Source organism: Ornithorhynchus anatinus, chromosome 17 (assembly GCF_004115215.2).
Source record: "Ornithorhynchus anatinus isolate Pmale09 chromosome 17, mOrnAna1.pri.v4, whole genome shotgun sequence".
Classification (NCBI taxonomy): domain Eukaryota; kingdom Metazoa; phylum Chordata; class Mammalia; order Monotremata; family Ornithorhynchidae; genus Ornithorhynchus; species Ornithorhynchus anatinus.
In genome coordinates, this window is record NC_041744.1 from 21,864,894 (window position 1) to 21,890,770 (window position 25,877).

At 60.8% G+C, this 25,877-nt stretch overlaps 2 protein-coding genes and 1 long non-coding RNA gene across 3 annotated transcripts in view; 1 reads left to right on the forward strand and 2 right to left on the reverse strand.

The window, feature by feature from the left end:
• SIM2 (SIM bHLH transcription factor 2) overlaps positions 1-18,994 on the forward strand; it is a 32,365-nt gene extending 13,371 nt beyond the window's left edge. Inside the window, 8 exon segments of the mRNA XM_039914556.1 lie at positions 5,137-5,245; positions 6,781-6,866; positions 8,350-8,549; positions 11,929-12,035; positions 12,991-13,138; positions 15,058-15,235; positions 15,800-16,217; positions 18,441-18,994. Of these exon segments, the coding sequence (XP_039770490.1) occupies positions 5,137-5,245; positions 6,781-6,866; positions 8,350-8,549; positions 11,929-12,035; positions 12,991-13,138; positions 15,058-15,235; positions 15,800-16,217; positions 18,441-18,994 (1,800 nt within the window).
• Positions 18,995-19,336: 342 nt separating this feature from the next.
• Positions 19,337-23,392, reverse strand: LOC103170680. The gene is made up of 4 exons (XR_486341.2): positions 22,761-23,392; positions 22,302-22,427; positions 21,784-21,883; positions 19,337-19,850 (listed from the first exon to the last, which is right to left on the reverse strand). It is a non-coding gene; the product is annotated as an uncharacterized LOC103170680 (long non-coding RNA).
• A 478-nt stretch (positions 23,393-23,870) lies between these two features.
• HLCS (holocarboxylase synthetase) overlaps positions 23,871-25,877 on the reverse strand; it is a 73,106-nt gene continuing 71,099 nt past the window's right edge. The window contains exon 11 of the mRNA XM_029082771.2: positions 23,871-25,085. Coding sequence (XP_028938604.1) covers positions 24,914-25,085 — 172 coding nt within the window. The 3' untranslated portion in view covers positions 23,871-24,913. The remainder of the gene's footprint in view (positions 25,086-25,877) is intronic.

Below are 25,877 nucleotides of genomic sequence, written 5' to 3' on the forward strand. Positions count from 1 at the left end.
TTGGACCAAAGCTGCATTACATCAGTTTACCTAAACGCGGTTAAGCGGAAACGAAACATGTGGGCTTCTGTGTTTTGGGGCTTTGGTAATTGAAAAAGTAAATGACCGAATCTGAACCGCCTTGCCGGGGCTTGGGCCCGAGGGGAGGGCGTCCCCTCCCCGCCCTCCGCTTGCCAATTCTTCTATTTGATTTTTGGTAAACTGGCAGAGCGAGGCGTCTGTTGTGCCTCTTGTTTACAAACTCCTGTCTACCCTCCGTGCCCGGTGGGGAGGGGAAGGAGGGGAACACGGGCTACCCAAGCTGCCCTGGAAAGGAAAATCCTGGTGGAATTGTTTGGGGATGGGGCCCTTTCCCGAAAAGGTATTTTCCTGATAGAAATCCCGAGAAGGACGGCGTGGAAAGCCCCATTACCAACTTCGGGCGGCTCCGAGGCCCTTTCCCTGCCCGGATCACCTTCGGGGGTTCCTCTACGGGGTAGTCGATCCAGGGATTTTCGTGTCGACTCGTTCCTCTCACAGCCGGACCCTCCCCACCTCAGGGTCGACCTTCTCAGCCTTTTTGTCTCTATTTGTTGCCGAATTGTACTTTGCAAGCGTTTAGGACAGTGCTCTACACACAGTAAGCGCTCACTAAATACGATTGAATGAATGAAGCCCAGTACCCTAGCGCTACTACAGTGCCCCAGCGCATAGTACAGAAGCAGCGTGGCTTAGTGGCAAGATCCCGGACTTGGGAGTCAGAGGACGTGGGTTCTAATTCCGACTCTGCCACTTGTCTGCTGGGTGACCCTGGGCAAGCCACTTCATTCTTCTGTGCCTCGGTTTACCTCCTCTGGAAAATGGAAATGAAGACTGTGAGCCCCACGTGGGGCAACCTGATTACCTTATATCTACTGCAGCGCTTAGTAAGCGCTTTATTATTGTTATTATTTTGATATTTGTTTAGCGCTTACTATGTGCCAGGCACTGTACTAAGCGTTGGGGTGTATACAAGCAAATCGGGTTGGACACAGTCCCTGTCCCGCATAGGGCTCACAGTCTTAACCCTTAACAAATCCCAGAATTATTATTATAATAATTATTATAGTACAGTGGCTGGTACGTAAGCGCTTAACAAATACCATTAAACCCCCTCTTCCCTTAGTCGTAAGATCAATCAATCAATATATTTATTGCGCCTTTACTCTGTGCAGAGCATTGGACTGAGCGCTCGGGAGAAGACAGTACAGTAGAGATGGTAGGCACGTTCCCTACCAGCGGGAATTTACATCTGTGTGGTGACGGTGGAGGGGCGGGCGGCGGTGCAGTGCCCGCCCGGTTGACATGGATTTTCCTGTGATAACCTGTTGGAGTTGGATTTTCCGTGACTTGGTGGAAAGAGCCCGGGTTTGGGAGTCGGAGGTCGTGGGTTCAAATCCCGCCTCCGCCACTTGTCAGCTGGATGACTTTGGTCAGGTCGCTTAACTTCTCTGTGCCTCATTCCCTCATCTGTTAAAATGGGCTTTAAGACTGTGAGCCCCACGTGGGACAACCTAATTAATTTGTAGCCGCCCCCGGCGCTTAGAACGGTGCTTGACACACAGTAAGCGTTTAACAAATACCATTATTATGATTATTTTCCTGGTGAATAACCTGTTGGAGTTGACCATTCTTTTTATGGCTGTTTCAAGCGGAGGGAAATGGAGTAAGGCAAAGTTTATTTGCACGTGAAATGAATCCCCTGCCGGCCCGTGGCGATAAAATGGGGGAAGAAGAAGAAAAAACAAGCTTTCTATTCTGCTCTCTCCTCTCCGGAGTAGAACTCCTTAGACAAAACGTGCCCAGCTAGGTTGGTGGGGAGTGTATTTTGGCCGGGTTTGTTTAAAACACCAGCAACAAGCCTTTCTCCTCCCCCCGCGCGACTCCATGTTGGGATTAACTCCACATCAGAAGATCCAGGAAGGATAACAGTGTGGTTTACCCCCTCCCCCTTTATCTTCTGCATTTGGACGGGCCATTGAATAGAAGCCTCGCTTTTCTGTTTTCGTGGCAGCTCTTTTAGAGGTGAACCCCTAACTGGCGGCTCGAACGGGGTTGGTGTTTTAGGTTGGGGACCCCCCCGGCCCTCCCCACCCTCCCCTAGAGAAGGGACTGTTCATCGTCCTTGTGCCAGTCCCAGCCCGAAGCTGTCGGGAGGCGAGGGCCTCTCTCGGCCCCGGGGTCCTGGAGAGACGCTTTGCAACCTTTGCACAAAAGCCAGGCCCTGGCTTAGAAGCCCCGGGCTCTGCCCACGGAACAAAAGCCGCAATTGGCCGGCCGGGGTCCGTGCCTTTGGGCTCGGAAATTGGCCTCGGGTCTCCCGGTTCCTCGATCCCCCCTAGCCGGGATTCGGACAGAGCGCCGAAGCCTGCCACATAGGGTTATCTGGGAGCGGCAGAACAGCACAAAACCAGAGAATTTTTAAAGCAGGGTGAAACGCCTTCTGTCTGTTCAAGAAGTTTGGGGAGGAAGGGCCGGGATTTTGATATTTCTCGGCTCAGAAGGGCCTTGTGGTCCAGGCTCGGCCAGCAAGAAGGTCCGAAGGAAAAGGGCGTGGATTGGGGTGGGGACGGGCAGAAAGGGAGCGCCGATAGATACCCATTTGTGCCTCTAACTGTGCCCTAGGGTAGCGGGCGGAGACGGGGTCTTCCACACCTAGGGCAAGTGATTTCATTAGGGCCAAAGCAGCAAGAACAAGCCCTCGGGGGTGCGAGCCGGGCTCGTTCTAGAGGAAAAGATGGTGCCCCCCCACTCGAGTCCAGCCAAGGCGACATTTTAATAATAAAATAATAATTATAATAATGATGGCATTGGGTTAAATGCTTTGTGCCAAGCACTCTTCTAAACACTGGGGTAGATGCAAGGTATGTCAGGTTGTTCCACGTGGGGCTCACAGCCTTAATCCTCATTTTAACAGATGAGGTCAATGAGGCCCAGAGAAGTTAAGTGACTTACCCAAAGTCACACAGCTGACAAGTGGCAGAGGCAGGATTAGAACCCACTACCTCTGACTCCCACTTAGAATCCACAGGGATGCTTGTGTGGCCGAGCCTGCTCCCCTTGCTTTCCGGGATCAAAGGCAGGAGGTGGGAGGGGGATCCGATCATCCTTCCCAGCACTGTGTTCGGCGCATAGTAAGGCCCTATTATTATTATTATTATCGTTTTTATTATTATTAGCATCAATTGGCTGCAGCACCCAGTTCGGGTGAGCATTTGCCGGCTGACCCAGGAGGCCCCACCAGCCGGGTCTGTAGGGGGTGAGGAGTGGTGGGTGTGGAGGCAGGGGACAGCCCTCAGCGCTAGATGTCACTCGGGGCCCCTCCTGGCAGTGACTTGTCGTAGGCCGGTCTCTCCCCTGCGAGACCAATCCATGGATCCTAATGGATCCGATGCCTCCTAAATCGATTCTTGTGTGCTGGTCTCCGAGCAAGCCCCTGAACTATCCCCCAATCCAGCAACATCTGGGAAGGCAGCGCTCAGTGGGGTGAGTCGGACGTGCCGGGGTTCAGGGCACTGCTGCCCTGGGATTGGCAGGGGACGGAGGGGACAGTGTGTTTTAGTCAGCAGTCCGGGAGGAGTGGATCACATGGCCCAGATGGGCCCCGAGTGACATCTAGGCTCACACAGGCCAGGGCCTGGGTCACCTCAAGCGATGGGGCACCCCATCCTGGCCGGAAGGCCAGTGCTCGGGCAGCAGGTTGCAAATGCCCAGGCTTGGGCCAACGTTATCCTGGGAGAGCCATTCCCTCCCTGTGGGGCCAGGCCAGGTTTCTCCCTTCGTCCTCCCGGAGAATGTGTGTGTGTGTGTGGTGTCCTGCTGTCCCTTTGCCCCTGCACCCTCTTTGGGCAGGAAGCTGCTTCTGGGCCAGAGGGAGGGTCTGCAAACCATCTGAAGTCTTGGCTGGGCGCCTTGACCCTGATTACGCAAAGGGACTGGTTCCTCCCTCCTTCTGGACTGGCCTTTCCCACCTTTATCTTTTCCTAGAAAGGCTGCGTGGCAGGATCTGTGAGAAGGGGGTGACAGAGCTCTGCCCAGCCCCGGCCCACTTGTCACTTCCCTCCTCTTCTTTCCTTCTCAACTTCCCCCGTCCCTCGGCCCCCTGTCTGCCTTCTGGGCCTCTCCTACCCACTTTGCCGCAGACTCCTCTTGGACATGGGGGAACATTTTCATTCTGAGGGTCCCGTCTGTCATCAGGGTGACATCCTCTTCAGGCAGAGGGTCCCAGCAGGTTCAGGAAGCATCGGCCTGGTCTGGAGCTGCCACCGTGGACAGAACTCCACCCTTCCAGGCCTGACGTCCTGGGGATTCTGAGTGGGCAGGGCCAGATCCCAGGCAGGCCAGGCGGGTGTCGGGTGGGCGTGGAGCTTCCATGGCCAAACTGGATCTGGACCCTGGTCGGCAGACATGGGGTCTCAGGGCCTGGTGGGGTGCCCCAGGCAATCCGGGCCGTAACCTAAATCGAGGGACTGGATGGGCTACCCCAGATATGTGTTTCCCCGTCCCCTTGGCTGAACGCATCCCTCCCCAGCTCCGCTCGTCTGCCGGGCACCCCTCCCGTCCCCACCATTCCTACTCCACCAAGAAGCAATCTCAGATTAGCCCCGCCTGGCTCCAGCTGCTCTGCAACCCCCTTCCATTCACCATCGCCCCGATAGGTTTTTTGGGTGCGCCCATCATCCGGGTTGGCGTGCTTCTGTGATGGTTAGGCGTCTCTGTGCCTGGTCTTCGTGTTTGCCCGTGCGCGGGCTGGCCCGTCTCTACTCCCGCATCCGACCGTGAGCTCCTCGTGAGCAGACACCGTGACTCGTCTGCTCTGCCCCTTCCTTCCGGCCCCCGGTTGAGGATTTCGCCCAAGTGACTCACCGTCGATGGACTGTGAAACGACTGGCCGTCTGACTGACGGTCGGTGACGGGTGACTGAGTGATGTTTGGATTGCTGCCGGACCGGGGAGCAGGAGACGCGGGAAAGGCCAGGAGGGGAAATGTCCGCGTCTCTGGTTCTGGGAGGGGGGGCCCAAGTGGAGCTCTCTCACGGGCAGTAGAGCCGGCAGCCCTGTACCCGGCTGAGCCCCCCAGGGGCCAGAGGCCTGTCTGACCGTCTCCCCCCCGTGACAGGTGGAGCTCACCGGCAACAGCATTTACGAGTACATCCACCCCTCGGACCACGACGAGATGACGGCTGTGCTCACGGCACACCAGCCTCTTCACCCCCACCTCCTCCAAGGTACAGTCACCCTCCCCCCTCAAAAGGCAGTCACGGGAAGATGACACGGTCACGGCTCCTCTCGCTCCATCAGGCCGGTAGAGCCGTGGTGGGGAGAGGGAGGCAGTTGTGAGCTGGGGGGGAGGGGGTGCGGTGACCAGCATGGAGACTGGCCTCAATTTGGGTTCAAGCCCCCCTGCGGCCTGTCTGTCCAGGGGGGGAATGCACTGGCCGGGCAAAGCCATTCAGAGCGGGCACTGGGACGGGGGTCTGGTCCGCCCCGGGTGAGAGGATCCCTAGGTTGGGAGCGGGGAAGCTGAGGCGGGTGTCCGGCAGGGCCCCGGGTAAAGATAGCCGCCTTCCGGCCTCCAGGAGACCTCACACCCTCAGCCTCCAGCCCTGCTCGCTGGCCGGACCCCTCTGGCTTGCCCCAGCCCAGTTGCTTTCCCCTGAGTTGGTTGCCGCCCTCGGGATCCGAGCGGAGGGTGAGTCTCGGCTTGTGAGGCTCCCCCAACGAGGCTCGGGGGTCTCTGCGCCTCTCCCACCCGACCCGGGTGGTAGGGTGGCAACCTGACGGCCGGGATTGACGCCGGAGCCCACCGGTGGAAGCCAACGCCCTTTCCCAGAGGGCGGAGGAGACCGGGCCCGGTTGGGGCAGGATTAGTTCCACCCTCTGCATCCGTGGGAACATAAAATGTGGGAATCACATGCAAGTAAGAATAGGCCTGAGAGCAGGATGCGAGGGGGGCCGAATGCAGGGGGTGTTTCCTCTCCGACCGCAAAGTGAAGAGGGTGGTCACCTTGGGCCCCAGGAAGAATCCAACCCTCATGCAAGAATGGCGAGCATTTGGAAAAGAAATCTAATCCCTGCTCCGTCACTTGTCTGCTTGGACAGGTCGCCTCACTTTTCTATGCCTCAGTTCCGTCATCTGTAAAACGGGGATGGAGACTGCAGAGCCCCATGTGATACGGGGACTCTGTCCAACCTGATCAGCTTGTATCTTCCCCAGGGCATAGTACAGTGTCTGGCACATAGTAAGCACTTAAGAAATACCATTTTTTTAAAAAAGGCATCGGACCCTAGGGACCGCGATTCCCTCAGTGACACAGAAATGCCAAGCCATTTGGAGCTAAGGTAGAGGCGGCCAAGTTTTGAGGGAGGGGGCTCCTGTGGAGGAGAGAGGAGACTTCAAAGACTGGATGGTCGGGGAAGGGGGACCTGAGTCTGGGTAAATAAGAGCATCACTGGAGGTCCCCATGGTGTTAATTCTGTACTGGTTCTAGAGCCGAATAAAGAAAAGCACCAGCCTGAAGGCTGGGGGCTGGATTAGGTGACCTCGACTTTGATTCTAGGACTCTGGGCTTCTGGAATTTCAGAGATCTGGGCTCTGGTCCCGGCTCTGCCTGCCCTCGCTGTGTGCCCCGGAGTTCATCCCCTAACCTCTCGGTTCCTCTTCCCTCCCTCCGGGGCTTCTAGCAGACGGCAGGGGCAGGGGAGAGGAGAAATGCCTCCAGACGCTGGGGCACTGTACTTCAAGTCCGACCTCTGCTTTCAGAGTACGAAATAGAGCGCTCTTTCTTCCTCCGGATGAAGTGTGTCCTGGCCAAGAGAAACGCAGGGTTGACCTGCAGCGGGTACAAGGTAGGAGGGGTGACGCTGCGGCCGGGCCAGAGGCAGGGGCTTCGGTGGTCTCGAGCTCACGGGAGAGCTGGCTTGGTGTTCCGGTACCTTCGGCTTGGCCCCAAGCGATGCCAGGGATTCGGGTCAGCATCTTTCAGGTTCATCTCCGCCAGCTGGTACGGCTGACACGGACCTCTCCAAAAAAGCACCCCCCCTCAAAACGCAACTTGTATGCCCTCGCGGGTAAATGGTTTCCCCAACACTGAGGGAAAAAGAGGGAATGTGGAGTCAGTCTGTCAGTCAGCCATATTTATTGAGCACTCACTGTGTGCAGAGCACTGTAGAATGCAACAATAAACAGGCACATTCCCTGCCCACAAGCTTACAATCCAGAGCTTGGGGACAGACATGATTAGAAATAAAAAGTAAATTACTATGATTAAATTGGAGCAAATAATAATAACTGTGGTATTTGTTAAGTGCTTCCTATGTGCCAAGCACTGTTCTAAGCGCTGGAAAGGCCTCTCTGCAGAGGACTGACCAGGGGCTCAGTGTTGCCCACGGAGCTACAGGTAGTGTGGTCGTCTACTAGGCCTCCTCCCCCAACATCCCTGCAGCCCCGAGAGAGGGATCCTGTTCGGAGGCCGGCCGTGAGCCAGCACAAGCTGACATTGGCCAACGGACTCTTCCCAGGAGCTCCTCACTTGCCCCACCTGACTCTGGGAAGCGAGTGTCCTGGATAACTAACTCAGCCCTCTGCCCTCTTTGCCCCCACTGTCGAGCCTCCCTGGATTATCTGGGTAATTGAGGCCATATTGGCTTCAGAGGCCTGAATTTTCTCCATAGTTGAATAATATAGAAGTCACCCCAGAGAGGGGAAAGAATCGGCTTTGGAAAAGCCCTCCTGCCGCCGGTGATTAGCACGTCAGACCAGGAGCGGGTTGTGGTTGGGGGGGGAGTACCCACCCTACCCGCACCGAGCCTGCCTCTCTGGATGCTGTGGGCGGCGTGGCCCGGAGGCCAGGAGATATTTGGATTCCGGCCCTCCGTGAGCCCTCGGTGATTCCCCGGATGGAATTGGGCAAGGAGCGTGGGCACGGTTTGGGCTCCCGTATTCTCACCCCTCCAGAGGCTCACGGGAGAGGCTCAGGGCCTAGGCCACCCCCACTCGTCTCTTCGCCCAGGAAGTCCGTGGAGCCTCAGTCAGGAGGGACCCGGTCCGGTGGGATGACCAGGGTGACGTCCAGGACTAGCTAGGGGACTGGGACCTCCAGCCGGGCCCTCGCCTGCTCTGAAATGGGAGTCGATAGGTTGCTTTTCACCCACCAAGCTGAGGGACTTGAGTCAGGAATAAATGGCACTTTTCAGGGGTTTCGCATAGCAGGAAGTGGTGGGCGACTGTGCCCCCCGGCCTGAGCTCCAGTCAGCTCTGACCCTCTCTGCCTTCCCTTTCTTCCTATCCCTCTCTCCCTCCCTCCTGCCTGCTCGCCTGCCCTCGCCCCAGGTGATCCACTGCAGCGGCTATTTGAAGATCAGGCAGTACATGCTGGACGTGTCCCTGTACGACTCCTGTTACCAGATCGTGGGGCTCGTGGCCGTCGGCCAGTCCCTGCCTCCCAGCGCCGTCACCGAGATCAAGCTACACAGCAACATGTTCATGTTCCGGGCCAGTCTGGACCTGAAGCTCATCTTCCTTGATTCCAGGTCAGTCGACGGCATCTACTCCCGCCGAAGGAGGCTCGGGCGTTGGGAACGCCGCCTCCGCGGCCGGGAGCCGGGCCGGGTTCGGGCCGGGAGCGTGAGCTGCTGTGGATGCTGCCGACACCGGGCCTGGGCTGGGAACGTGGGTCTCTGCGGCCGCTGTGGCTACCGTGGCCGCCGCTGAGAACGGTGCCAGGCCTGGACCGGAAGCTTGGGCCGCTGCGGCTGCCGCTGACGTTAAGCCCGGGATGGGAGCGTGGGCCGCTGAGGCTGTTGCTGATGCCGGCGCTGGGCCAGGAGAATGGGCCGCTGGTGTAGATGCCAGGCTGGGCAGTGGTCCCCCGAGCAAGACGGTAGCTGGGGCGGCCTTCCACGGTGTCAGTCCTCTAGGAGGAACCAGGTGGGACCGGGTAAGCTCTGCTGGCCTCACCCGACCCTCCTGGAGTACCAGTGGTAGTGGGTCCTTTCTGCGACAGCCCAGAGGGACCGGAAAGGGTTAGATTGGACCCAGCCTCTAGGATTTTGGCGGGAAGATCGTTTCAGGTCCCGGCAGCTCCGCCTCCTGCAGGCTGAGATTGGGAGAGGAATTTTCCACGGGACTTCTAAGTTTCCCCTGGAAGGAGGCAGGAAAGTGTTGTCGCGGGGGCCGGGCAGATGCCTGCCAGGCCCACTGGCCCTTGCCGCTCTTGACCGTGGCCTCCGTGGGCAGGGGGAGAGGGTGGGGCCCGGCTCGGGCCCCAGTGCGGATGCCTCTTGGCTGGGAGGAGCCGAGGAGAGGACGCAGTCGCTCCAGCGGGGACCGGGCCGCGTCGCACGCGTTCTCTTCTGCAGTCAGCACCCTGGGGCCGGGTGAGCGGGACCCGACTCCAAAGAGGGCTGTGTCACGGGCCCGGACTCCTGGGGAGCCGGTGGTCAGTGTCCCCCCACCTAGAGTCCCGGATGGCTGGCCCGGGCCGACTTCCTAGTAGCCCTGTATCGAGTGATGGGGCCGGGGCTGAGGCCGGGGGTCCACGGCCGACCGGTTTTGGGGTTTGGCGCGTGGCTCCGAGGAGTCTTCAGACACTCAGGGTTTGGAAAAACCCAGGATGGAGCCCGGCCAGTCGCCCGCTTTTCCCTCTAATTGTTGGAATCCAGCGCGCATTTTAATGGGAACCTTAATCCATGTGTTTCTGATTCATTTACACTTAACTTATCAAGTCGTTCTGCAACTTGAGCTCCCGAGAGTTGGAGGGGGTTCTCCGCCACCCTGCCGCCCCCGCAGACTGGCACCTGGAACCCCACGCGGTTCAGCCTCCAGGTGGAGTTTTTAGAAGCCCTCAACTCAGTTGGACTCCGACCGTACCAGGGGCACGGGGGCTTCCGACTTTTGCCTCGCCCCTCTCTTCTCTCCACCTCTCGCCTTCTCCCCTCCCGTCCTCCTTCCCAGCCTTTTCTCTCCCTCCTGAACGGAGAGAAATACCATGGAAATATAAACACCAAACAGTGAGCAATTCCAGGGAAAAATGATGCCTTCAGAGATTTACGATCAAAAGCATGAACAGAACCCGGAGAAGAAAACAAGCAAAAGAATAATAATCAAAATGCGGTCGGGTCCCTCGGTCCCTCGAACCCGCGGCCAACACTGAGGAGCCCGGAGCAGAGGGTGTCGGTGAGCGTGAAATCCCTCCCGTCCGGCTGGGTCCGAGCTCCTCGCTCTCCCCGCCAGCCAACGTGCCCCGCTCTCTCCTCCTGGAACGTCTGCAGAATTCCCGCCTCCGCCACCCTACCTCCGGGTCTGGCCGCCACTTGGACTGGACAGGGGAGGGGAAGGCCGGCTGGCGCCGGAAGGCAGGGGGAGGTCGGCGGGGCCCGGAGCCGAGGCCAGCCGACACCCGAGACCGAGCATGGAGAGGGGCCACGCTGGGCCTATGGGATCCGGGGTCTGAAGGCACCTCACCCCAGGGGATTTGGGCGGGATTCTGCCCATGTACAATCACCTAACGGAAAGTGACAGTAATAATAATAATAATAATAATAATAATTGTGATATTCGTTAAGCGCTTACTGTGTGCCAGGCACCGTACTAAGGGCTGGGATGGATACAAGCAAATCGGATTGGACACGGTCCCTGTCCCAGGTGGAGCTCACGGTCTCAGTTCCCATTTTACGGATAGGGAACTGAGGCCCAGAGAAGTGAAGTGACTTGCACGAGGTCACCCAGCAGACGAGCGGTAGAGCCGGAATTAGAACCCTTGACCTTCTGAATTCCCAGGCCCGTGCTCTATCCACTACGCCATGTTGCTTTTAGCCCACGGAGAGTCAGAGGCCTGTTCGCGGAGCTCAAAGCCGGGGCACGGGTCCGTTTGTGTTACTCTCGGTAGGGGCTTGGAAAATGCCCAAAGGGCCTGACTGACGAGGATGAGTCAGGGGTGAGGGTGGGACAGCTTGGGGAGGCCGAGCTTATTAAACTTTTTCTCTGCTTTGGGCTTTCCCCTCTCCAGCGGGGGCTCGGGGAGGGAAGTAACGCTCTTATATGTAGTCCTCTTTTGGGCGGACCCCAGCAATCCAGAGTTGAAAGGGCCCCTGGGGTCAAGTAATCCAGCCCTCTGCCTCCAGGCAGCCCCACATCCAAACAGTCGCAGGCGGATTCGGGGGGGGCAGCTTGTCTGTTCCCGTGCTCAGTCCCTGAAGAGGGACGGAGCCACCAGTGCCACCCCAGCTCCCCCGGCCCGCTGTCAGTCACTGCCCAGTCAGGTGCCCACGTTCCCAGAAGTCCCGCAGGTGAATCGTGGGAGTCTGCTTAAGGGTACCAGCGGCACGCCAATTGTCCCCAGTTTAGACAGACGCATACACACACTTACTGGTTGCACCTCTGTGAAGCACTGTTTGAGGAATGCTCTGTAGAAGGCCGGGCCTGAGCAGTCGGTTAGTTGTATTCATTGAGCTCTGTACTAAGTACTCTGCACTACAGTACTCTACATTTAGTACTGTACTAAGCACTTGGGAAAGTCCAGTATAACAGAAAAGTGCTTATTACAGTGCTTTGCACACGGTAGGCGCTCAGGAAATCCGGTCGAATGAAAGAATTCCCCACCCACAATAAGCTTACAGTATAGAAGCGGTTGACCTGAGATCAGCTCTGAGCTGACCGCCTTCCGGCCGGGGCCGGGGGGAGGGGTGCGTCGGCGACGGCTCCCCGGGGCGGGAGGGTGGACTTGACTGCCGGTTTGGAGTTGAAAAGTTGCACTTCTTGTCAAAAGATGATGCTCGGCTTCCAAGATCAACAGCTTCTCCCCCCGCAGCCCTTGAGCTTTTGATTAGTTGGCAAGATGAAGATCTGTCTGGAGGGGAACGTGGCAGGGCCCGCAGACGGGCCTGATTAAGCGACGCCTCCCTCTTCCAGGGTGACGGAGCTGACGGGCTACGAGCCACAGGACCTGATCGAGAAAACCCTGTATCACCACGTCCACGGCTGCGACGCCTTCTACCTGCGCTACGCTCACCATCTCTGTGAGTTTCCCGGCCTTCCCCAGGGGCGGGGGGGCACGCCCGGGTTTTCAGCCTGTCTCGAGCACCCGCATCGGCCTGTCTGAAAAACGTGAAAACGATCGGAGCGAATCCCGCTGCCCCCCCCCCCCGGTCCCTCCCAGCCCTTGCCCTATAGCAGTCAGTGACGTGGGGGTGGGGGTCCTTTCCTCCTGGAACCTCGGGGTACCCGCTCGGAAAAGCCGGGGGGCGAGATTGGGCCAGGAGTCTGCATGATTGGCGGCTGGTCCTCAGGGATGCCCTCTCGCCCCCGCACTCTCCCAACTAGAGTCTCCTGGCCGCTGGGGCATCTCCTGGCCGCTGGGGCAGCAGCAGGGGGCAGAGGCTGAGCTGGAGATGCTCTCTGTCAAGCAGGGTGCAGCAGGGGCAGGCTGGGAGGTGGGGCCAGTAGCCAGAGGGGCCTCCAGCCTGCGGTGTCCCTGGGCCCCATCTGGGGGTCCCACCCCCTGGCCCTGGGTGTTCAGATGGAGTTTTACATTTTCCTGGATTGTTGGTTAAGGAAAAATTTCCAGGTCTGGAGGTTCTCTGAGGTCTCCCTCCCCATAAAGGTTCGAGGCTCGGGTGCGAAGGGATGCCGGGAGGTCAGGTTAGCCGTACCTCTGCAGGCCTGCCCGCCACCAGCTCCTGTTGTCAGTCCCGGGCCACCTGGCTCTTTCAGTCAGGAGGCGGGGGCTAAGCTCACGGGCCGCAGCCCCGGAGTCGCTCGGCCCAGAGGGAGTTTGACCTCCTGGGAGCTTCTCGGTGGAAGGCTGATTCAGAACGGGCACACTTGATGAGGGACAGGGGAGAGGGAATGTGTGCGGGTATGTGAGAGAACCCAGTTAGTTCTTGCTTTAGGGATCCTGTGGGGTTGTGTATGTGTGTGCACAGGCTTGTGGGCTTGGTATTCACCTTTTTGCCTTGGGTGTTGGGTCCACAGTGCTGGTGAAAGGCCAGGTGACGACCAAGTACTACCGGCTGCTGGCCAAGCGCGGAGGCTGGCTCTGGGTGCAGAGCTGTGCCACCATCGTCCACAACAGCCGCTCGTCCCGGCCTCACTGCATCGTGAGTGTCAATTATGTCCTCACGTAAGTCATAGCGTCTTCCCCCACCCTCCTCCCTCCTCCTTCCTCCAGACCATCCACCGCCCTCCAGCTTTCCTGCCCTCCCTTCTCCCTCCTCCCGCCACTGCCTTCCTTCCCCCCCGCCTGTCTCCTCCTGACTTCCCTTCACCCGTCGTTTCCCATCTCTTGGCTGCTGCCCGCTCCCTGCTGCCTTCGCTCCTCATCGCCGCCTTGCCTCTTCCTTCCCCTTTCTCCTGGCCGCATCCCTCCTCCCTTCTCTTCTCCCCGTCGTTTCTTTCCTCCCTGTTGTCTTTCTTTCCTTCCGCCCCACCTCCCTGCAGTTTCTCCTCCTGGCTGCTTCCCTCTTCCCTACCACTTTGTCTCAAATGCCTTCCTTCCTGTCTTCCCTTCTGTCATTTCCCTCCTCCCTGCCCCCTTCCCTTTTCCCTGCTGCCCTCCTCCTTCCCTATTTTCCTCCTCCCTGCTATTTCCTTCTTCCCTGCTTTCCTCCTCCCTGCCATTTTCTCCTTCCCCGCTTTCCTCCTCCTTGCCATTTGCCTCTTCCCCCCTTTCCCCCTCCCTGCCATTTCCCTCTTCCCCACTTTTCTTCTCCCTGCCATTTTTTCCTCCCCTCCTCCCTATCATTTTCCTTCTCCCTTCCCTGCTTTCCTCCTCCCTACCGTTTTTGCCCCCTCCCCTCCTGTTTTTTCCTTCTCCCAGTCATTTCCCTCCTCCTTGTGGCCTCCTCTGTTCCCTGCCACCTTCCACCATCCTGGCTGTTTTCAATCTCCCTGCTGCTTCCAAGCCCTGGCCTGACGGGGAAAGAGCCTGAGTCCCAGACAGACTTGGCGGGGGGAAGTGTGCGGACACAGCTTGGGGGAAGCAGAGGGACAGAGGTGCTCACTCTGCACCCGGGACTCTGGGGGAAACTGCTCCCCTTCCCCTCTTCCTTTGCCCCATCCGAGGGCCTGGCCTCTCTGCTCGCCAGAATCCAGGGGTCGGGGGGATGGGTCCGGGGAATCCCAGGAGCTGAGCGTCCCTGCCGCCAACTTCCCACTGAGGCCGTGCAAATGGAAGTGAGGGTGTGCTCGCCCTCGTCGGGGCCACGTACATGGGAAAATGCATGCACGCTCACTGGGGCCTTGCACACAGGAACACATAATCGCTGCGAGTGTGTACATTCACTCACGGGGACCACGCACATGAGAACGTGTACTCACTGAGAATGTGGACTCATACACTCATTGGGGACATACACATAAACGTGGTCGGTGGGGCCGTGTACAGGGGAACGTGTACGCAAACACTCGCCGGGCCCCCCGCCACGGACACGCTCATGGGATTGTGCTCTTTTTTTATGGTATTTGATAAGGGTTTAATTTCCTCCAGACACTGTTCTAAGCACTGGGGTAGATACATACTAATCGGGTTGGACACGGTCCATGTCCCACATGGGACTCTCAAGTCTTAATCCCCATTTTATAGATGAGGTAACTGAGGCCCAGAGAAGTGAAGGGACTTGGCTGAGGTCACATAGACAAGTGGTGGAGCTGGGATTAGAACTCAGAACCTTCCGAGTCCTGGGCCCCACTGGCTGGAGCCTGACAGAGAGGAAGGGTCCTGGCCGGACGTGGGGGTCGAGGGCGGCGGGGTCTGGGGCTTTTCCATCTGCCGGTAATCCCTGCCCCGTGGAAGAGGATTTGGGGTTGGGGGGCCCAGTTGGGCCCTTTCCCTTTGGCCACTGCGAGGGGACTCTGGGTCCAGACTGTGGCCAGGGTGGCTCTTCACCTGGCCAGGAGGCCCCATCCCAGGAGGCCCTGGGACTCAGGTGTCTCTCTCTCGCTCTCTCTCCCCCATTTCTTTCTCTTTCTCCCCCCCTTTCTCTGTCTCTCTCCCTCCTCCTCTCCCCTCCCCCTCTCCCCTGCCCCCCCCCCGGTGCGCAGGGACGTAGAGTACAAGGAACTCCAGCTCTCCCTGGATCAGGCCTCCAGCTCCAAGCCCCGGTACGCCTGCAGGACCTCCCCGTCCACCTCTCACGAAGCCCGGAAGGCCGCCAAGCCCAGAAGCGGCAGTCACAAGGCCAGGACCAAGGCCCGCAGCTCCGGCCCTTACCTGCCCCAGGTAGCTGACGGCCGGGGGGAGCTGGGGGGAGGCGGCGGCAGCGTCACTGCCCAGAGGTTTTGGATGTAAAAAGGAGTTTGCCATCAGTCTCTCCCCGGGGCCGGTGGGCCGGGCATCTCTGAGAAGGGGAAGGTGGGACTGGGGTGGGTACGCTGGGCCCCGAGTCCCACCGTCAGGGGCTCGGACCCTCCTGGCGGGAAGGATCCCCCAGCGCTACTCCCGCGGGTCCTGCAGGTCGCCCTTAAGGTGAGCCGGCTCCCGCAGTGTCCCACAGTCATCCTACAGTGTCCAACAGGGCTCCTGTAGCGTCTCCCAGTGCTCCCGCAGCATCCTGCAGGGCGCCACAGAGCTCCTACACTATCCCGTAGGGCTCTCGCGGAGCTCCGTCTGTGCTTCTGTAGTGCTCTGGCTGCCCTCCCGCAGTGCTCCGGTCATGCTCCCGAAGCGCTCCCGCAGCAGGCCAGGAGGGTGGCCGGGCAACGGGGCCGAGTCTACTAGGCCGGCGGCACTGACCCTCCTCCTCCTCGTCTTCCTCTTCCTCCCCCATTTCCTCGACCGTCTCAGCCGTACAGCTTGTTCCAGTTGGACAAACCGGACTGCGGCAGCCAACCGGGCCCCTGGAGAGCCGGGCCCCCGGCCCAGGCCCCCGCCTCCGAAGCCCACCTTCGTCCCGAGGGCGGCGAACTGCTCTTAGGCCCCCCGTCCTACGGCCTGCCCTTCTCCTACCGCTACGGCCCCTTCCCCGTCGATCCCCACGTCCTGGGCGGCAAGAAGGCCGGGGCGCTGCCCCCGAGGCTCGGCCAGCCGCAGGGCCCCCCGTGCCAGGTGGCCCGCCTCCTACTGGGCACGCTGCAGCCCGGCCCGGCCGACTGCCAGTGGCACCACCCTGCCGCCCTCCTGCCCCCGGGCCCGACCCCGGCCCGAGCCCTGCCCCAGCTGCCCGGGACCGGCGCCCGCCTCGGCTTGGCCCCCAGCTACCAAGGTGAGTGTCCGCCGGGCGTTCGGTTCTGTGCCCGGGAGGAGATGGCACGGGGTGGGGGTTGTCGTATTTATTGCGCACTTAACTGTGTGCGGACCACCGTTCTGAGCACTCGGGAGAGACAGGCACGTTCCCTTCCCACAACGAACTTAGGGTCTAGAGGACGAGCCTGTGGTCTAGGAGGACCAGATCCGGCCACTGCGGGGTCGCGACGCACAGGGGAGGCACAGGCTAATGGGGATATGGGGAAAAGGGAACCATCAGCCAGTGGGATCTATTGAGAGGTTACGGTGGGCGCAGAGGATACGGACAGAGGTGCCGTGGGCTTAAGGGCTACCCAGCCAAGCGCATAGTCAACGCAGCGAGGAAGGCGGGGAGGGAAATGAAGGGCTTAGTCCGGGAAGGCCTCTTGGGATCTTTTAGGATTTTTTAGTGGGATTTTTTAGGAGTATTTGGAAGGATGAGGCCGAGGATCTGTCGGATCTGAAGGGGAAGGGAATTCCAGGCCTGAGGGAGGATGTGGGCGAGGGTCCGTGGCAGGATGGGGGAGATGGAAGACAGTAGGTTATGGTTAGAGGAGCGAAGTGAGTGGGCTGGGTTTTTTTTTCTTTTATTTTTTAATGGTATTTAGTGCTTACTTTGTGCCAGGCTCTGTACTGAGGGCTGGGGTAGATGCAAGCTAATCAGGTTGGACAGTCCCCTTCTCGCATGGGGCTCCCAGTCTTTATCCCCATTTTACAGATTAGGTAATTGAGGCTCAGAGAAGTGAAGCGATTTGCCCAAGGTCACAGAGCAGACAAGTGGAGGGAACTGGGTTTAGAACACAAGTCCTTCTGATTCCCAGGCCCGTGCTCTATCCACTAGGTCACGCTGCTTCTGCTGGGATATAGTCTTGATCAATCGATGGTATTTTTTGAGTGCTTACCATGTGCAGAGCACTGTATTAAGCGCTTGGGAGAGTGCTGTCTGTTTTACGGTCCTTGTAAAGTGTTAACTCTTCACCCCCCGTCTCAAGGTCCTCTCCGCCAACCACCTCCCCCCTTTCACCCCTTCCGATCTGGCTTCCGTCCCCTTCGCTGCACAGAAACGGCCCTCTCAAAAGTCACCAGCGATCCCCTTCACGCCAAATCCAACTGCCTCTACTCCATCCTAATCCTCCTCGATCTCTCAGCTGCCTTCGACACTGTTGACCGTCCTCTTTTCCCAGAAACACTACCCAGCCTCAGCTTCACTGACACTGTCTTCTCCTGCTGCACTTTCTGCCTCTCGGGCCGCTCATTCCCAGTCTCTTTGGTGGGCTCCTCTTCTGCTTCCCAACCCCCCATACTGTGGGGGTCCCTCAAGGTTCAGTTCTGGTTCCCCTTCTATTCTCCATCTACAGCCACTTTCTTGGAGAACTCACTATGCGGATGATTCCCAGATTTCCATCTCCAACCCTGAGCTCTCTCCCTCTGCAGTCTCACATTTCCTCCTGCCTTCAAGACATCTCTACTTAGATATCCTCCTATCACCTCAAACTTTACACGTCTGTAACAGAACTTATCTTCCCACCCAAACCCTGCCCTCCCCGTGACTTTCCCATAACCGTAGATGGCACCACCATCCTTCCTGTCTCACAGGCCCATAACCTTGGCATTACCCTTGACTCGTTCCTCTCATTCGGCCCACATATTCAATCCATCACTAAATCCCGTCAGACCTTCGCAACGTGGCTAAAATCCTCCCTCTCCTCTCCATCCAAACTGCTAGCATATTAATCCAATCACCCTATCCCACCCTGATTACTCTATCAGCCTCTCTGCTGACCTCCCCGCCTCCAGTTTCTCCCCACTCCTCAAAAACCTCCAGTGGTTGCCCGTCCACCTCCGCATCCAACAGAAACTCCTCACCGTCGGCTTTAGAGCGCTCAATCTCCTCACCTCCTCCTCCCTCACCTCGCTACTCTCCTGTTACGGCCCAGCCCGCACACTTGCCTCCTCTGATGCCGGCCGTCTCACCGTACCTCCATCTCGCCGCTGACCTCTCGCCCACTTCCTGCCTCTGGCCAGGAACGCCCTCCTTCAAAGCCTTCCCGAAGGCCCCTCTCCTCCAACAGGCCTCCCCAGACTAAGCCCCTCCTTTCCTCTTCTCCCACTTCCTTTCGGCGTCGCCTTGACTCGTTCCCTTTCTCCGTCCCCATTCCCGGTCCCCGCAGCACTCACGTCTGTGTCTCCTCTCGCCCCACAGCGGCCCCGCCGCCCCGCCGCTACGCCGAGGGGTTCGGACCGTCCAGCTGTGCGGCGGCCGGGTCCCCCGCCGGGTTCAAGCCGGACGCCTACGCCCCGAGAGCCGGCAAGGCGGAAGCGGGCCCCGTCGGCGAGGAGGAAGACAAGGGGGCGTTCGGACGGGACTCGGCCCCTGGGGCCGCCCCCGGGCCCCACTGCCTCCGGCCCAAAGCGCCGCCCCCGGCCGCGTACGAGGCGGGCACGAGGCCGTGCGCCAAGGAACCCCGCTCGGGCGGCCCCGGCCCGCAGGCCGCAGGGGAGCGCGGGGCGGAGGGTCGGGCGTCCGGGGGGCCGCTGCCCTTCATGCTCCTCAATTACCGCCACGTGTTGGCCAAGCACGGGGCGCTCACGCCGCCCGCCGGCCCGGGCCCCGGCCCGGGCCCCGACCAGCCCTTGGGCTACGGCCCACAAGATGTCAACGCCTTCCTCTACCGCAACCCCGGCCCCGCCGCCCCGCCCCCGGACGCCCTCCCCCACTACATCGGTACCTCTGTCATCATCACCAACGGCAGGTGATGGGACCCGGATGCTCGGACGGACGTGGAGGAGGGACCCCGGCCGCCAACAGGCCCCCCGCCTAGCCGACGGAGACGGGAGAAATCCCACCCCGGGTCACCCCCCGGGCTGAGCCCCAGCGGCCTCGGCTCTTCCCGGGGCCCGCGGGCACCGAGGTCGGTCCGGACGTGAGGCTCCGCCCCCCGGCGCCTCGACACCCCCCCGCCCCGGTGGGCCCCCCCGGGCGGTCAGGGAGACGACCGGGGAGACGCGCGCCTCCCCCCCTCCCACCTCTCTGCTCCGTACTTTGGGGGCCCGGGGGCCCGGCCCGCACCACGCCAAAGAAAGACAGTGACAAAGGGATGGAGGTAGCGACACGGAGCAGTTTATTCAGAGTTTCCACATCTCAAGTGGAGCGAGCGGGTCTGTTGCAGGCCCCAGCCTGCCGAGCCGGGGCTTCACATGTCCGCCTTGGACCGGAAGCCCTTGTGGGGCGGGGACCGTGTCTACGGCGCTCGAGAGCTGTGCCGACCAACTCCCGGCAACTTCGGAGAGACGGACCGAAGCGACGGGGCCGTGGCCCCCTCCCCGCCCACCGCTCACCCCCCACCTGGCTCTGCCCCTCCTCTGGGCCTGACTTGGGTGGTGGGGGGGAGGAGAAAGGAGGGAGGATGGGGCGGCTCACACGCGTCTCGGTCGGGCCCGGTCCACCACAGGGCATGCGACATCCTCCGGTTCTCAGGAGGGCCAGGGAGGGGCGCCGAGGACGGACGGGCACGGGTGGGGCTCGGGGAAGAGACGCCATCGGCCGCTCAATAAAGTCCCCAGAAGCGAGCGTCAGTGTCTGCAGGAGGCCGCCGGGGCGGCCACCAGCCGTCTGTGGGAGATGAAAACACAAGGCTCCCGGTCAGTGCGTGGGGGTGAACACGTGAACTAGTGGACGCAGGTGAGTGTGTGTGGCTGAGGCAGTGAGTATGTGGGGTGAATGGGTCTGGGCGTGGCCATGCAAGTGAGGGGATGAGTGCGTCCATGTACGAGGGCGGGCGATGACTGTGTTTGAGTGGACAAGTGGCCACGCCAAGGGGGGGGGGGGGGGATAATGGGTGAGTGCATGCATGACTGATAATGGGGATGAGTGTGTGTGGGACCGGGAGACATGAGTGTGTGACCGCGGTGAGGGCGTGATTGACCGCGGTGAGTGCGTGCGTGACGGCGGTTAGTGCGTGAGAGTGCGTGCGTGACCGTGGTGAGTGCGTGCGTGACAGCGGTGAGTGCGTGAGTGACCGCGGTGAGTGCGTGCGAGTGCGTGCGTGACCGCGTGCGTGACGGCGGTTAGTGCGTGAGAGTACGTGCGTGACCGCGGTGAGTGCGTGCGTGACAGCGGTGAGTGCGTGTGAGTGCGTGTGTGACCGCGGTGAGTGCGTGACCGCGGTGAGTGCGTGATGGCGGTGAGTGCGTGAGAGTGCGTGCGTGACCGCGGTGAGTGCGTGCGTGACCGCGGTGAGTGCGTGCGTGACCGCGGTGAGTGCGTGCGTGACCGCGGTGAGTGCGTGTGAGTGCATGCGTGAACGCGGTGAGTGCGTGAGAGTGCGTGACCGCGGTGAGTGCGTGCGTGACGGCGGTGAGTGCGTGAGAGTGCGTGCGTGACCGCGGTGAGTGCGGGTGAGTGCGTGCGTGACAGCGGTGAGTGCATGTGAGTGCGTGCGTGACCGCGGTGAGTGCGTGCGAGACCGCGTGACCGCGGGCGTGACCGCGGTGAGTGCGTGTGAGTGCGTGCGTGACCGCGGTGAGTGCGTGCGAGTGCGTGCGTGAGAGTGTGTGACCGCGGTGAGTGCGTGCGTGACTGCGGTGAGTGCGTGCGTGACCGCGGTGAGTGCGTGCGTGACTGCGGTGAGTGCGCGTGCGTGCGTGACAGCGGTGAGTGCGTGAGTGACCGCGGTGAGTGCGTGCGAGTGCGTGCGTGACGGCGGTGAGTGCGTGAGAGTGCGTGCGTGACCGCAGTGAGTGCGTGACCGCGGTGAGTGCGTGCGAGACCGCGTGACCGCGGGCGTGACCGCGGTGAGTGCGGGTGAGTGCGTGCGTGACAGCGGTGAGTGCATGTGAGTGCGTGCGTGACCGCGGTGAGTGCATGTGAGTGCGTGCGTGACCGCGGTGAGTGCGTGCGAGACCGCGTGACCGCGGGCGTGACCGCGGTGAGTGTGGGCGTGACCGCGGTGAGTGCGTGCGAGTGCGTGCGTGACTGCGGTGTGTGCGTGAGAGTGCGTGACCGCGGCGAGTGCGTGCGTGATGGCGGTGAGTGCGTGAGAGTGCGTGCGTGACCGCGGGCGTGACTGCGGTGAGTGCGTGCGTGACTGCGGTGAGTGCGTGCGTGACGGCGGTTAGTGCGTGAGAGTGTGTGCGTGACCGCGGTGAGTGCGTGCGAGTGCGTGCGTGACTGCGGTGAGTGCGTGAGAGTGCATGAGAGTGCCGTGAGTGCCTGCGTGACCACGGCGAGTGCGTGTGACCGCGGTGAGTGCGTGAGAGTGCGTGCGTGACCACGGTGAGTGACCGCGTGTGACTGCAGGACCAGGAAAATGGTGGTGAGTACGTGAGTGCATGCGTGACTAGGAAAACAGCAGTGAACACAGGGGTGTGTGTATGTGTGAGACCCTGAAAACAGGGGAAGTGTGTGTGTGGCTGCACAGATGGGGGTTAGGGGGAGGTCTGGCAGCGTGTTCACAATGGGGGTGAGCGTGGGGCCGTGGCGGGAGTTCCTCTGCAGCGGGTGGGCGGACTCAGGGGCACGGGGCCTTCGCCCCCCTCGAACTTACCTGGCACGGACGCGGTTCCTTCCGTGGGCCGAGATGGAGCCTCTCCTGGCCGCTCGCGACGGAGCCGGAGACCCCGCCGTCGGAGGGGAAACGGCACGGCCTAGGGAGAAGAGTCACGGGCCAGAAGTCAGAGGACCGGGGTTCAACTCTCCACCCCGGTCTCCCTCGGCCCCTCGCGGGACGGGGCCTGAGCCCAAACCGATCGTCTCTGCGGCGGAGGAGACGCCACCTACTACCCGCTTGACCGAGACCGCCGCCATTATTCGTATCCCTCGTCTCGGGGTCGAGACGGTCGAGGTTCTCACACACAGAGAGGGAAGGGGCCCGGGGTGGCCGTCCCAGGATTATCAGGGCATGACTGAAAGCCACACGGGCTTTCGCCCCCGCTGGCCGCCTCCGGGCGGGGAGGCCGAAGGAGCTCTCCCTCTGGCACCTACCGCTTTGGATTAGGGCCCTCGGGCCGCTCTTTCCCTCAGGCCGGCCACTCCCCTCTTCCCCATCCCTTCCCCCCGCCTCACCAGAGTCCGGTCAGAGGAGGAAGCCGTCCCATCCGAGCGGACACCCTCGCCGCTGTCGGAAATCCAGGGGCGCCGTAGGGGAGCTTCTGGCCAGCGCGGCTCTCCGCTTCCATCCTTTCTCCTGAGCTGAAAGTGCAACATCTTCCATTGAATCCACTGGGGGAGACTCCGTGCCCGACCCACCCCGAGGGGCCCCGGCAGTGGGGGAGGGAGCGGGGCCCACCCCTCATCTGTCTTAGACTTACCCAGCACTCAGAGTGCTCATCCCGAGCACCACCCTCAGCTACGGAGCTTGGCTTTCCTCCCGCTCACTGGGGACACCTGCCGCCTCCTCCCCAAAGGGAGCGCTTTTCCCTCAAGAAGCAGCGCCCGCTCCCTGCCCCTCGCTTCCCAATTCACGCCCTTCTCTTCTCCCCGCCTAGGTCCCGGCGGGTGACCCACGGGAAACCCCTCCTGTACCTGGCGGTCTCGGCGGTTGGCCGCTTCGATGGCGGCGGTCACCTCGGCAGTCGGCGGTCTTGGCGGTTGGCGGGCGGAGCAGCAGGATTCTCAGGCGATGGGACTTTGTCAGTGAATCGCATGGCAGAAAAAGGGTTTCCAGTGGGCCCGGCAGCGGGGGAAAGGCCCGGGCACTAACATCCTGGGCAGAAAGCTCTCAGGGTTAATTCCCGAGGGGTGGGGGACCAAACCTCAAGAACTCGGGAGTCCCTCTCTCCCCGGCCCCCTCGGACACCACCGACCAACACCCTCGACGCTCTTGACCCAGCCCCGTGCCCTCAGCAGGTCTCAGCTCCCTCTGCTTTGGGAGGATATGGCAATTCCTGTCCTCAGTCAGTGCCCACGGCGGAGCCCGACCCCTGCCCCGGCCCCGGGGGGAGCTCAGCCGGGGCCCTGAGGCGGCGGGTTGGCAGACGTCACTTCCCGACGGAGCCACTGCACCTCTGCACCCCGATCTGGTAGCTCTACACCGGGCCTGTTTCTCCCTCGGTAGAAAGGCCGAAGGCTTCCCCAGGGTGGCACGGGCCTGGGAGTCAGAAGGACCTGGGACCTCGACTCCATCACAAAATAATAATTATAATAATAGTAACTGTACTAAACACTGGGGTGGATACCCACAAATCAGTTGTATGCAGTCCCCGTCCCATGAGGGGGGTCAATCCCCATTTTACAGATGAGAAAACTGAGGCACAGAGAAGTGATCTGCCCAAGATCTCACAGCAGATACGTGGCAGAGCCGGGACTAGAACCCACGACCTTCTGACTCCCGGGCCCGCGCTCTAGCCATTACACCGTGCTGCTTCTGTGATCTTGGGAGAGTCACTTTACTTCTCTGGTCCTCAGTTCCCAGTTACTTCATCTGGAAAACAGGAATTAATTCTGTAAACTCATTTGGGACATGGATTGTGGCCAATCTGATTAGCTTGCATCTACCTCAGCGCTTAGTACGGTGCCTGGCACCTAGTAGGCGCTTAACAGATACCATAAAGAAGAAAGAAAAGAAGTCACTTCACGCATCTGGGCCTCAGTTCCCTCATCAGCCAAATGGGGATCCAATAGCCGTTCTCCCTCTTACATAGCCCGCAAGCTCCGGGGGCCACATGATGCTCTTTCGTCTACCAGTGCTAGTACAGTGTTAGGCAGCTAGTAAACGCTTAACCAATACCAGAATCGCCATCGTCGTCATTAGGAAAAGCTCTCCGGCAAGCCGGAAGCAGGGAGCTCGAGCGCCGGTTCCGGGCGGCCACGGGGCAGTAGCCTCGCCGGGCCCCGCACTTCATTAGTTTTCATTTGCAGAGAGGAAATGAAATGATCACGTCTCCCCCGACGCAGAGCGTCTGGGACGGCGCTAAGTCACCGACCAAAACCCAACCTGCTTCTCATTAGGTCTCCCTGCCCCCGGAACCCCCGGCCCCAGCCCCACGGCAGCCACCGCCACCGCCCCCGCGCCTCGGGTACACGGGAAGAATCCCCTCCACCACTGCCATCCCCTGATGCCCACGCGCCCATCCGCCACCCTTAACCTCATGGACAGAATCCCTGCACCCCTGCCACCCACGTACCCACCTGCCACCCTGTGTGCATGGACAGAATTCTGGCCACCACCGCCACCCCCTGCTGCCCACACTCCTATCACCAACCCCCATGTGTACGGGCAGAATTCCCTTTAACACCACCACCCCCTGCTACCTACACACACACACACACACACACACACACACACACACACTCTCGCACACTCGGACGAGACCCCGCCCTCCCAGCCACACATGGCTGGTCACACGTGCCCGCGGGGCACCAGGGTCACTTTGTCCATGTATTGGCGACACCCACGGTGAGGGGAAACGGTACGGTTCGACCGCCGGCCCTCTCCGCGCGACAGAGCGGGGCGGGATCCCGCTGGGAAAGGCCGCGGTCGCTCCCAGGACGGAGCCCTTCCCTCGGGACGCCACTCCCCATCTCGCTCGAGAAAAACAGGCCCGACGCTCCAAAGACAAGCCACCACAAGAGCCACGGGAGAGAGAGGGAAACCCAAACTCCGGCAGGTTCCGGAGTCTGCGCCGGAAGGACTTCCCGGCCCGGGCCCCCGGTCCCCGGCCCCGCCGCGGGCGGGCCTACGGCCGTTTGGGGAGGATGAGATTGTGCAACATGTCGAAGGAATTGCCGTCGGGATGCACAGTGTCGATGCCCTGGCCCTCGCGGTGGACCTGCAGGAACCCCGAGTCGTCGAGCCCCACCACCCAGGCCAGGGGCCCGGAGTCGCCGCCCAGGCGGATCTGTTGGCCGCTGCAAGGAAAGAGGCGGCCGCTAGCCCGAGGGCCCCTGGACGGGGCGGACGCAAGAGCCGAGCCGCTCGGATGGAGGGACCCGGGGTCAGGAGGCGCTGGCCTGGGAGGCCAGCTGACGGCCGGGGGTTGAGGGGGTGCCAGAGGGGAAGGGGTCGGGGGGGGACCCGTAGGCATGGCCGGTACTTGTGCTGCAGGGGAAGGACACTGTGGTCGGAAGGGGTTAGGGGTCCGAGGCCAGAAGGCAGCGCCGATCTCCACATGTGGTGCGCACATGGGTGCACGCGTGTTTTTAGACTGCAAGCCCGTTCTTGGGCAGGGACTTTATCTGTTGTCGGATTGTACATTCCAAGCGCTTAGTACAGTGCTCTGCACCTAGGAAGCGCTCAATAGATATGAATGAATGAATGAATGAATGAATGAATGAATGAATGCAGTACTTGTGCTACAGGAGGACGACACTAAGGTCCGGGGGGAGATGGGTCAGAGGGTGGGACTGAACTACATGGCCACTACTTGGGCTTCAGGGGAAGGAGACACCACGGCCGGTGGGCGGGAGGAGCCAAGGGTCAAAGGGTGGGGGTCAGAAGGCAGCACTGACCTACGGGGCCGGTATTTATAGGACAGGGAAAGGACGGTGTGGCTGAAGGGTCAGAGGGGGCCACTGATCTGCGTGGCCGGTACTCGAAGGACAGAGCAAGGATGCCGTGGGTGAGGGGTCAGAGGGTGGCACCTGTCTGAGACGACGGTACCTGTGCTACAGGGGAAGGGCACCGTGGGTGGGGGGTGAAGG